At 52.0% G+C, this 12,559-nt stretch overlaps 1 protein-coding gene across 12 annotated transcripts in view; it reads left to right on the plus strand.

Moving 5' to 3' along the window:
• The window catches only part of CSGALNACT1 (chondroitin sulfate N-acetylgalactosaminyltransferase 1), a 335,696-nt gene that overhangs the window by 250,663 nt on the left and 72,474 nt on the right, over positions 1-12,559 (plus strand). For all 12 annotated transcript variants that reach the window (XM_082374872.1, XM_082374867.1, XM_082374870.1 and 9 more), the window contains one exon: positions 1,923-2,815. In XM_082374872.1, the coding sequence (XP_082230998.1) occupies positions 2,206-2,815 (610 nt within the window). In that variant the 5' untranslated portion in view covers positions 1,923-2,205. The remainder of the gene's footprint in view (positions 1-1,922; positions 2,816-12,559) is intronic.

Below are 12,559 nucleotides of genomic sequence, written 5' to 3' on the forward strand. Positions count from 1 at the left end.
AATGGTGTTGAACCTTCCATTTTTGTTATTTGATTTGCTTATTTTGTCTTTAATGACAGTCCATTTTAAGTAAAAGTCTTTAAAGTAGCCGCATAACGTGATAACATGTCTTCACTGGTAATTTAATACTTGGATATAATGAGTTTATCGGAGAGATTTCATTAAAAACAGCAAGGTGCCTGAATACCAAAGCTGAGATGTTTTAAATCACAGAATTATAGTAATTATACAAAGCCTGAGATTTTCTTCAGACAGAAAAGGCTTCCATGGCTAAACGTACACTTTAAACTCAGCACTAATAACCGTGTATTGTGCTAAATTATAGGAGAGAGAATCCTCAGGCCAAGGGAAATATTGGAGAGAATGTTATGTGTTGAATTTTAAAGGAAAATTGGGAAATAAACTATTTTGATAGCATAATGATATATGTAAGAGGCACTTCACCAGGGAAATAGGAGAGGAACTCGAGAGTGTGGCCATAGGACACGGCAGGTGACTGCTCAGACCGTCAGTGAGCCTTCCTGTTTACAGTATTTTCAGCGTAGGGAGGATGCCAGAGGGATCATCTCTCCCTACTCCCAGGGGTCCTGAAGTTGCTAATTGACTGGAGTCCTGCCAGTCAGTAAAGGGGACAGCCCACCAGTAAATGAGGCGAGAATCTGGATTTCTAGGTTGGGTGAAGACTGTAAAAATAATTTAGGGAATTCCCTCTTGGGCCAGTGGTTAGGACTCCGTGCTCTCACTTCCGAGGCCTGGGTTCAATCCCTGGTTGGGGAACTAAGATCCCACAAGCTGCAAGGCGCAGCCAAAAAAACCCCCAAAACAAACAAAAAACCTTAAAAAAAAAAAAGGTAATTTAGTTTTCATGGGGATTTTTTTAATGTTGAATTTTTATAAAATGGCCAGGACATAGTACCCTCAGGGAGGTTGTTTAAGAGAAGTGATATAAAAAGATGCATCTAGGAAAATTTTATTAAAATCTCCCTACAACAAGAAATCTTATTTGATCCATTTATCATTCTTTTTTTCCGGCTCAGATGGGCAGGGAGCTGAGGAAAGGGGATGAAGGAAGGGAGGGCACTGAGGAAGGAGTGCTGGGTGGAGGAGGGAGGGGCTTCCCGGGGGAAGGGGACAGCGGGTGAGAGCCAGGTGGCTCCTCATTTGTTTGGGGGGTGGGTGGAGTTGGATGAAAGGCCCTGTGGTCTGGCTGGGTGTTCCTGATGAGCCGCCAGGACCCGGAATTGCTCCCAGAGGTTGAGCAGAGGCGTCCTGGGTTTGAGTCCTGACAAAGCAGTATTTCTGGTCTACTTCTCCCAGCTCCATCCCTTTCTGTGGTAAACTCATCATCCCCTGTCCTGGAAGAACTGTTCGGACGCATTCCGAATGCTACCATCCGCACTTAGCATTTGCACATTTGGGCCTCCAGGTGCTTCCTCACCTCTTATCAGAAAGTATGAGGGCCACCCTGAGCCAGCTTGCAGGCCTACCCTGCTTGGGTGCCCTCAGGAGCCCGGCATGCTCACTGTTTGCATCTACCGGTGCCGGGAAGGCCCTGCTCTGCAATTTCATTGTCACTCAAGTTTTGCTTTTTCCCTTTTACCCATGAAAATAATATGTGCCATTGTGGACAATTTGCAAGATAGAGAAAATTACAGAGAAGCAGAAAAATCACCATTAATCCTTCCACCCAGAGAGAATTCACATTTTGCCATGTTTTCTTCCAGTCTTTTTTCTGCATCCTTTGTTCTTTGTGTACGCTACTCTGCAGATGCATATTTGCATTCTGATTTAGAAACACTGAACAGTATTTAATCACCTGTTGCAAGCATTTTCCATAAACTCTATTGAATATTGATTATCGATCGCCGTGGTGAACACACGGGGGTTGCTGTCCTAAGCGTTATTGTCATTGGTCTCCCCAGGTTCCCTCTGGAAGGCTATGATGGGAATGAGCGTGACAACTTGGACGGTTCCCCTGACTTGCGGCCTCTGCCTGGAAGTTCATCCTTTAGAAGTCAGGAAACTGCTGCCCTTGGTGGTGGACTCCCGGGAACAAGACGTGGTGTAGACTGAAATGGATGAGAGCAGCTCGGGGACCCCCGGACGTGTGCTCCCCGTGGTCTAGTCCAGGGACGCCCCTCGCGGGCCGGGTGGTCTGGGATGAACGCCGCGGCTGCTGGACGCGTGGCTGATCCCTGAGCGAGGATGGTGCGCCGGGGGCTGCTCGCGTGGGTCTCCCGGGTGGTGGTCTTGCTTGTGCTCCTCTGCTGTGTCATCTCTGTCCTCTACATGCTGGCCTGCACGCCAAGGGGCGACGACGAGCAGCTGGGGCTGCCCAGGGCCAGCGGCCCCACGGGGAAGGACGGGTACCAGGCAGCGATGCAGCAGCGGGAGGAGTATCACCGCGATGACATCAGCAGCCTCAAGAGGCAGATTGCGCGGCTCCAGGAGGAGCTGCAGGAGAGGAGCGAGCAGCTCAGGACCGCGCAGCATCTGGCGGGCGGCCCCGCGGGCCCCCCCGGGAGGGCCCAGGCCGACCTGCTGGCCTTCCTGCGCTCCCAGGTGGACAGGGCAGAGGTGCACAGCGGCGTCAAGCAGGCCACCGAGTATGCCGCTGTGCCCTTTGACAGCTTCACCCTGCACAAAGTGTACCAGCTGGAGACGGGACTGACCCGCCACCCTGAGGAGAAGCCCGTGCGCAAGGACAAGCGGGATGAGCTGGTGGAGGTCATCCAGCTGGCCGTGGACGCCCTGAACAGCCCGGCCGAGAGCGGCCCCGACCAGCGTCCTTACGCGGCCTCGGACTTCATCGAAGGTTGGCCCGCTTGCGAAGGGGGTGGAAAGTGGTCGGAGGGGCACCCGGGTCTGGGCCCAGGCAGAGCCCGGCTGCGGAGGCTGGCGGTGGCTTTGGGGATGGCGCGTAGGCAGCTCTGTATGAGCGACTGAAGGCAAGGCTTGGCTTTTTGTATTTTTCAGAAATATCTGCTTCCACTCACTTCCTTGTGGAAACCACAGTCACTGAGTGGACAGGTTCGTTGTTTCTTGGCAGAAGAAGGTGGAACTTCTTGCTCTCAATAAAAAAGAAAGAAACCAAAATATAAACATGAAATACTGAAACCCAAATAGAGTGTGATAAGCAGTTTTCGTTTTATGCCTTCTCCCAGGCACTTCTAGAGACCGGGCCCTGTCATCAGGCGCCGGACAGGACAGTAGTAGCGAACATGTACATGTAGCACTTACGTCCACCCAGCTCCGTTCTGGGAGCTTTACACTTGCAGTGACCCCTTTTGCGGGGTGAGGGAATGGAGGCTCAGATTAAGTAAGTAAATCACCTAAGGGGGCTCTGTTAGCAAGTGACGGAGCTGGGCTTTGAACCCAGAAGTCTGATTCCAGAGTCCACGTCCTTAACCACTAGGTCATATTGTAGAGGTGGTCAGAGCACCTGGAAACTAGGAGGGTGAATGCCTCACCTTTCTTCATGGGCACAGAACAACCTAGTGTTAATTGTGTTTGTGTCAATTTTAGAAGAAAGCAGCCTCATCTTGGAGTTTCTTGGAAGACTCTTCTTACCAAATTTTTGTTACTGATTCAAAAATCAACTAATAATTTGGAAGAGGAACTGCCTTCGAGGGCATCCGGTTCTTCCTCCTATTTCCGGAAAGGAGATACTTCCCAGACACATGGCCTGCCCACCTTACCCCGCTCCCTACTTGGGTTCTGTAACGACCATCTCATCAACCTGTAGGCAAGACAGACTCTCTTTAGTCATACCAGAAACCCTCCCTCTGCTATTTATACCTGTTCTCTCTGGACGCTTTCCTGTCTTATGGTTTTTTCCCCTTTACACGTGAACTGTAAATTAATGCAATTTTGGTATATTATCATTTTTCATATACCTAGAGCTAGGTAAAGAAATCTTTCGCAAGATCAAGCTTTTGGTCTGTTGACTGAAAAAAAAAAAAAAAAGCACAATGTGAGAGTAGTGAGTTAAATTTTATTTGGGGACAAAATGAGGACGATAGCCCGGGACAGCATCTCAGACAGCTCTGAGGAACTGCTCTGAAGAGGTGGGGTGGAGGTCAGCATCTGTGTGGCTTTGGTGAAGGGGGTCCATGCAGTGAAGCACACGTTTTGGCAGAAGGTGGTCACTAGGAGCAGATGTCACCATTCATGATTTTAGTGCTTTTCTAGATATGAGAAGATGCAAGAAATTTGGCTCATAAAATCTCCTGAAAATCTCTATCTGAAGGCCTGTTCTGCCAGTTTTTCCCAGAGCACAGAGTACCTCATTCCTGATCTCCACCCTGAACTCCTTTCAGGGTGAGTTGAAGGTCAGCGGCTGCCGTGGCTAGTGACTTCATCCTTGTAGAGGCGGATGGCAAGTGACAGTTTTTCGCCCACTGGTGTCAGGATTTTACGCATTTATATGAAGTATTAAAAGTGCCTAGTGCACTGGGGAGCTAGCAAGTATAAACACAAGGTAAGCACTCAGTAAGCGTTTAAAGTATCATGAGGGTGTAGCATCCCATTTTATAGTGCTTTAGAGTTTATCAAACATTTCCACAACTATTACTTGCCTAGCTGACCCCCAGGGAAAATCATTAAACAGCCTTAAAAAGGAAACCCTGGTTGTGGAGTACGCTGCCAGAGCTGCCCTCGCACAAAGCACTTTCAAAAGAACTTGATTACAAATCAGTGATTTTTAATCTGCATTCATGTTTGAAATCCCCGTCTGCTTTTCTGTGTACAGGATCTAAAGTGCAAGGCCTGTGGTTCTCAGTGACTCGGGCCTCTTGTCCCTGAGCTGAGGTGCTCTGTGGTACGTCTGACTTCCTCTTGTCATGCTGCCCCATGGGGCTTAACACAGCCTGTGTGTGAAGGCAGATCAGTCCACACACACCTTCCAAATTTGGGGAAAGTCTCGTCAGCTATTTTCATATGATGAGTAAATAGATGCAAACACTTTAAATATGTTTCTACATATTTGACTGTCATACACAGTTGATCTCACTTTTTCATTCTTATCACAAAAGATGGTGGAGAGCATCTTTTATATTCCCAGGAACTGGGGCATCATGAAAGACTTCACTAGTCAGGGAGCTGCAGGAAGGCAGAGTTAAATTCAGCATAAGGAGTAACTGTCAAACAGTGACGTTTCGGAACAAAGTGGGATTCCCGTCGCTGCAAGGATTCTGTCATCAGCTGGATGGCCAGGTGGTGATAATTCATGATTCTAGCATCAGAGAGGTGGTTGGACTGAATTACATACGAAGACCTTTGCAATCCTGGCTCACGATTCTTTGACCTACACCTAGTTAAGGAGAACGAAGGGAACGGAAAGGGTCTGATTTGAAATCTGTGTTCTATAATGCATGAGAACAAGCAATGGGACCCTGTAAGGATGAAGTGTATCTTTAACATAACGTATTTGGGTTTTTAAGCATAACCTTGGAGAGACTATTTTGTGTTTGGGTGTCAGTAGTCTAAACGTTGGGGCAGTTGAGTGGAAGTCCACGGGCAAACCTGGGTTCCACACCCTCAGAGAGCTCTACACGAGGGCCACGGATTCACTGAACCCTGAACTAGTGTGATAAGGATGGGGGTTCTTTGTGTTTAAACGAATAATAATAAAACCCTGTGGAATGCTTCTGGATGATAACAGTTGAGTAGACTTAAAGCCAGCCGTGGGGCAGGAGGCGTGGTGACACAGCAGGGTCTGTGTGACTCTGACCCAGACCGCTCACCTCCTGGCGGCTGGGTCTCCTCATCCTTCAAGAAGAGGTTGACTTTCATGTCCCCCAAGGCCCACCCGGCCCAGCCTTCTGCAAAATACAAAGCACTGCTTTGGCTTTCTTCTTCTTGGCTTTGCCGAGGAACCGTCCCTGAGGGGTACCCTGCCCCCCCTCTGCTGGGTGACAGGACATGCCCCACCCCTTGGGATTCTGCTCTGTGGAAGGAGGGATTCAGACAGGTGATCTGTAAGGCCTGCTCTGACCATGGCCACTTCCTACAGTTCTGTGAAGCCTGCAGAGGGCGAATGCCTATTGATGACCATCTAATTTATTATCCATGTTGATTGAATTATTATCTATCTCTGAAACATAGAGGGAACAACATTTGCCCCAGTTTCCCTTCACCAGATGTTTCACTGGCACTGATTCTTGTATTGGATTCTCATATAATAACATGAATTTTTTGTACAACCGTCTGGGAAAAGAAGATAAAGTAGAAAAGCATGATCAGATCCTGTGCTTTCGGAAACCTATCTGTTTATCTCCTCAAGTGAACAGAAAACCTCGCTTTGTGTTTGTGGTTCATGACTCCTGTGTGGGATACACAGACTCCTGTTTAAGTCTGAGTGGCACAGTTTTTGACTTTGATGGCATATTTAAATAGAGCTCCGGGGCCTACATCCGACATCATTCCATAAAACAATTTAGCCTCCTGAATTATTCCCCTTTTACAACCCAAACACCCAACACCGTGAGTCCTGTGTGAGGTGCTGTGTCTGCAGTCTCCATGGGGTGGTTCCGTACCGGCCTGGGCACCTCCCCTCCTCCAGCTTTCGCAGGGTTAGTGGTGGCAAGAGTGGCTCAGACGCCAAAAGACTTGATTTTAGGATGAGATGGAGTCAAGCCACGAGCCACAAGAAAGTGAATGTTTTGATGGCACCCTGGGACGTGTTTTAAAACAAGGAGATACGGGAATAGCTCTAAAACCTTAGTGACCACTGCCTGCCCAGTAAGCTCCCATCTCCTGTGCTCGACAGCCAAGACCGCGTGCTGCCTGCGCACCCGAGGCACCGAGTGAGGGCCCGGAGATGTTTATGTCCATTGTTGGTGCCTCTGCATAACCTCCAAGGATGCCACGTGACCATGTTGCTAAGCTTTTCTAGACAAGCTGAGTCCAGTCCCAGGGCCAGGCGCTTGGAGACCCTGGTGCTCGGGACCGTGATGCTTGGCGTGCGTTTCAGGGAGATGCTCCTTTGTGACTTGGGGAGGGAAGGTAAGGCAGGCGTTCAGGTGCATTGCCGGGCATTTGGGGGCGCCTGGGGATCTTGGTGCAGAAATAAGGGAGAGCAAGGATTCTGCGCAGTGGACGGGGTGTGGCGGGAAGAGCAGGTGTTGCGGGGAGGTGGGGAGGTTGCTGTGGGCAGGACATAGGGCTTCAGGTCCTGAGCGGGGCCCCAGTTCTCAGCCAGCATCTCCAGGGAGGCGAAGGCCGTAGAACCCAGGACAGCCCTTCCCACCCGCCCTCACGTCACGTGCACGGAAGGACCATGCATGTTTACTGTCGAGTTCCCGCAGGTCTGCGTGGTGTTAGGTTCCTCTGTCACCTCACGCCGTTCCCTCTGTCTGCTTCCTCCCTGAGGTTTCCTCATGTGTTTGCTGATGCTTTACGTTCCTAAAGAGGGAGAAATGCTTTTTATTCTGAGATCAGAGATAAGAGACTTAAATGCCAATAAATGTTTTGAGGCTACACTATAGAGGGATTCTTCCTGGGGGGACAGCGAGAAGGCGGGTAGCGGCCTTGCACTTCTGCGGGGGCGGGACCCCAGCCCCCCTTCTGGGGAGTGGATGAGCCTCCTGCCAGGGTAGGTGCTCTGCTGTCTCAGAATATGTTGAAATTCTTAGTAAGCTGTGAACAAGGGACCCTGCCTTTTCATCTTGCTCTGGTCCCTGCAAACTGGGCACCCAGTCCTACCGCCGAATAGAGAGGCCAGGAGGGAGGGGCAGGCGGGGAGACGGAACTAGGACACTGTGCAGCCCGACTCCATCGCTGAGGCCAGCTCTGTGGACCCGCGGCGGACCGGGACAGGCGCGACCTTGGTTTGACACCCATCCTGTGCGTGTGGAGTACTTTCTGGCAAGACTGCAGAAACCGGCAAGTCTTAACTTTGTTTTACGATAACTTTGTTGTTAGTATTTTTATTGGACTCATTCGAAGCACTTTCGTTCCCAGGGGATTTTTCTTAAATTGCAGTGTCACTGTTCTTCCTGCCTCGCGTTTCCTGCTGGGGATGTGCTGTAAGAGGGAGCTTGGGATGCTGTGGGAACGTCCAGGACGGAGGAACGTGGCTGCATTAGCGGGAGTGGTGAGCGGAGGCGCGATGGGCGGAGGCCTGGACCGGGGCCTAGGGCTCCGTGGGAGGTGTGGGGCGGGGGGGAGACGGCGGGCAAGGGGTGCGGCCCAGCGGGCCCAGTCTGTCAGCCACGTTGGGGAAGAGCTGGTGTTTGCGGAAAGGAGCCATAGTTTTTTAGCCAGACCCCGAGTTTGTCCTCTGCGGGGTCGTGGATGAGGCCCGGTGCCCAGGCTTAATCGACGTGCGTGGGCAGGACACCTGCTCTGTGGGCAGAACGTCCCCAGTGGCCTGAGGGGCGGGGGAAGGGCGATGAAGCCAGGTCTCTGGCCTGAAGGACCCAGTTCCCCACGTGGGGAGACAAAGCTCTCAGTGACCGAGGTTCAGTGGCAGGAAGTGGCCGTTGGTCCAAGGGTGTCAGAATCGGTGCCTGAAGGCCCCTGGGGCTTGGGAGAGACCTCAGAGCAGGTGGGACCTGAGCCAGGCTCGAAGGGGAGACGGGGTTACGGGGAGGGGCGAGCGAGAGGGGAACAGATGGCAGCAGAGGGCAGGGGCCGGAGAGCCAACTGACTGGGGAGTAGGACCAGGGTGGGGTTAGGGGGAGACCAGCCCAGCCAGCAGGTGGGACCCGAGAGTCACTGGGAATGTTGGACACGAGGACCCTGAGGGCTGGGCCGAGGGGTTTAGCTCACAGGATTGCCTGGATAGTCAGACGGGCCCTCGTTTGGGGGGCGGTGGGTAGTGAGCTCTGCTCCTGAGTCCCGCTCAGCCCACCCCCGCCTCCTCCCACTTGCTGTGGTTCTCAGATGTTCAAGCAGCCGTGGCATCTTGGAGGTCCTGTGGTCGGAGATGGGGACCCTGTGGTTTATCGTAGCTGGTCTTGCGTCTGTGCACCAGGCCGTGTCCTGACGTCTCACCAGCACTGGTTCATCTCATCCCCTCTTCCACCAGCACCCTGGATTCATTTTATCTCCGTTTTGTCAGTGTGAGTCTGGAACTCGGAGGTTAAGTAACAGCCTCCAGGCCACTCAGCTGGCAAGTGATGGGCCCAGATTCCAGACCTTTAGATCGTAGCTCCTGGCCATGCCACCTCGGACCTCTGAGGGTCTCTGACCTGTCCACAGGCTTCTCTGGTCCCGGATGGTATGGGGGAAACCTAAAAGCACATCCAAGGGGTGCAGACTGTTGGGAGAGGTCCTACCCGGGTGAGCTGTGTAAATGTTCTTGGGAAGAAGTTTTTAAAAGAAGAGAAGGAAAATCATGAGCTCCTGGGGGAGACGTGCAGACAGAGGCATGGGAGGGACCGCATCATTCACTTAAGGGGAGGGGGTCATGCGGGGCTGGGCGCCTTCAGCATGAAACGCTTTACTTAAACTGATCGGGGTGCGTTTCTTCTGAGACTCCTACAGCAGTGTGGAGGAGGGGCGGGAGCTGACGAGTCAGGAGGGAAGATGGAGTGCAGAAGAGCCCGTCGGGAGCTGTCAGGGAGCCGGGTGGCGGGCGTGTCCGGTGCTAAGGGAAGAGACAGGGCTTACGGTCCTGTTTTCTTCTCCAACATACGCACTATATGTGAGCTCTGGATATGATGGAAGCCCACGGTGCAGGCAGTCCTGGGGGGCCCCGCCCGCCTTCTGATCCCAGCTCGCCTGCCAGCTCTGCTTCCACTGCTCCTCCTGCCCGTTCCCCCTCGCCCAGTGCCCAGCTCTCCTGCCCGCCCTGACCCTCCTCCTCCCCGGGCGCCGTCCTCTGCACCCAAGGCCCTGCCCTCTGTAAGACCGTCCCCTCTGCAGTCTTCAGGTTCTTCCAGCCAGAAGTTCCCTGTCGTCTTCCCGAGGCCGTGGGATGAGCTCGCAGACCCTTTTCCCTCTGTCACGCTTGGTTTATCAGACTCAGCCCATCTTCCTCACCACGTCCAGCAGCGGCGATGGATGCACGGTGCTTTCCCTGTTCAGTGGCTGCCCTCACGGTGGTGGTTCCCATTCGGGAGCCTCGCCTGGCCAGAGTCTGACTCCCCCGAGGTCCCCCCCGACCCCGCTGGCCTGGGGGGCCCGGCCTCCCGCTCCCCGTGCCGGGTGAGCAGCGTGGGCCTGGGGCACCAGACCCGCGGCCCATTCAGCTCTTGTCTCTGAGTACACCCTGCCCGGTCTGCGTGTATAAGAGAGACGGCTCGAACCTTGTGGAAGAAAGTTTACAGAAAACCCAAGGTACACGGTTCTCACCTCTGCTCTTCAATTTCCGTTGTAAATTAGCTGTTTGATAGGAGGATATTTTCCATCGAAACAATACCGTAAAGAGTACTTGGGTTCCTGGGACCCATCACAAATCAGATTTAAACTCTAAACGCAAGGACATAAATGCCAGAGGTTGGGGATGAGTGGAGAGGACGTCTTTAGAAAGCTATCTTCCTTTTCTGCCCTGGGTGTTACTAGTACATTCTCAACAGAGTACCTGACACCAAAACCACTTTAAAAAAACGCTGTATTTTGCAGTCCTTTTGGAATTACAGGAGAGTTGCAGGAACAGCGCAGGGTTCCCGCCTGCCTCTCCCCAGCTTCCCCGCTGTCAGCGTTCTGCACGGGTGCGGGCGTCCGCCCTGGGAAGCAGCGCTGGTATGGCACTGTCTCCTCAGTTGTGCCTCAGCTTTGCTTCGCTTCTGTGATTCTCCTGCCTGGTGTGCTCGGGACTGCGTAGCTCTGTGGTTTGGTGTCTGTCGTTCATTTGGGGAAGTTCTGAGCCCGTATTTCAGCCAGTCCTCCTTCGCCCCGTGCCATCTGTCTCATTCTGGACTGCACCTGTGTGAATGGCTCACAGCCAGTGGATGTTCTGTTTCTTTTTTGTTTTCACTTTTTTTCCTCTTTGTGTTTGGTAACTTCCATTGACCCACCTCAAGTTAACTGATTCTTCCCCAGCAGAGAGACTACCCATCAAGGCGTTCTTTACGCCTATTACTGCGCTTTTAATTTCTAGCATTTCCATTTATTTCTGATCATTTCCATCTCTCTGCTGAAGTTGCCCATCTGATCGCACGTGTTGTCCACTTTTTCCACCTTTAACATATTAATCATAGTTATTTTAAATTTCCTGTCAGATGACTCCAGCATCCGTGTCATCTCTGAGTCCAGTTCTGATGATTGCTTTGTGTCTTGGATTTTTTTCTTGTCTTTTCCAAACCTCATAACTTTTGTCGAATCTGGTGTAGCTAGTAGAGACTGAGATAAATAGTGTTTATGCCTGGAAATGGCACACTTTTCCCTTTCCTGTGCCGTGTGTGCATGCACGGGTGCAGGAGTGGGCGGGGCTTGAGGTTTGTGGTTGCTATGGTTACCCTCAGTGCATCCCAGGCTCCAAATTCCTCGTGATACCTTGTGTTAGGGTGGAGGCGGTTCTGCCTGAGGGCTGTCCGTCCAACCCTGTGACCCCTCGGGGAAGGTCTCCTTGCGCTCCTCTTCTGTCCCCTCCCAGCATTTCTGCTGTCACTTGCTATTCAAGCTTGTTAGCTTAGTGCAGGGCAGTGGGGAGTGGAGCATTAACCATTTTTAACATTAACCATTTAATGTTAATTAAATCTCAGTCCTACCAGGTCTTTGGTTCTTGGGGTGTCTCCTGTCCCACCGCAGGAATAAGGCTTTTTATTCCTCCCTCCCCAGCTGCGGGGAGCTTTCACCAGTTCCTGAGGGTGAGAATGTTTGTTGCGCTTTCCCCAACAATAGGTTTTGGTTCCAGAGAGGGGGACAGGAGGAAAGGGCCCCCCGACATGGCTGCTGACCCCCGCCCCCGGGGCTGCACCTCGTGGACGCTTCCAAGGCTCTGGTTTTCTGTGAGTACCCGAGGAGGCTTCTGGAGGAAGAGCGCGGGGGTACAGACCTCTCCATTCTCTGGAGCCCCAGGGCGTCCCTGTGCCGCCAGCCTGTGCGCGGCCTTCTTTCTTCCGCCCCATGTCGTCCGCCCCTCCGGGCCAGCGCTCCCCGCTCTGCCCTCCCTGCAGGCTCCTGTCTCTCCTCAGGTTTGGGACCAGCCGTTTGTTCTGTGGCCTCAGCTCTGCCCGAAGTTCAGAAAAGTCCTGCATTTGAAGGGAGTCTGGCTCTTCTTCATTGTGAGCAATGTGTCTTTGAACTCATTATACCCTGGAGTGGAAGCAGAAGTGTGAAACCACTTTTTAAAATAATAATTTAAAATCTATTGATTACTTCGTCTACTTCCATTTCTCTATGAATCAATAATCTCTTCTCACAATCTATTGATGGTTTCACCCATCATGCTCAAGCCAACAGTTTAAGAGCACTGAATTGCATTGATTTCGCTCATGAGCGGGAAGGTTGGGACATCCCACACCTGGGTCCTCTGAGCGGAAACCTTGAATGCTGTGGTCTCTCCTCTGTGGCCATGAATCAGAGAAATGGCCGGGTCGCTTAAGCCTATCTGGTACCATATGTCTATTCTTTGAGTTTTAATGTTTCAGTGTTGGCCACGTGGATTTCT

This window comes from Balaenoptera borealis, assembly GCF_965194805.1.
Source record: "Balaenoptera borealis genome assembly, chromosome: 21".
NCBI classification, from domain to species: Eukaryota; Metazoa; Chordata; class Mammalia; order Artiodactyla; family Balaenopteridae; genus Balaenoptera; species Balaenoptera borealis.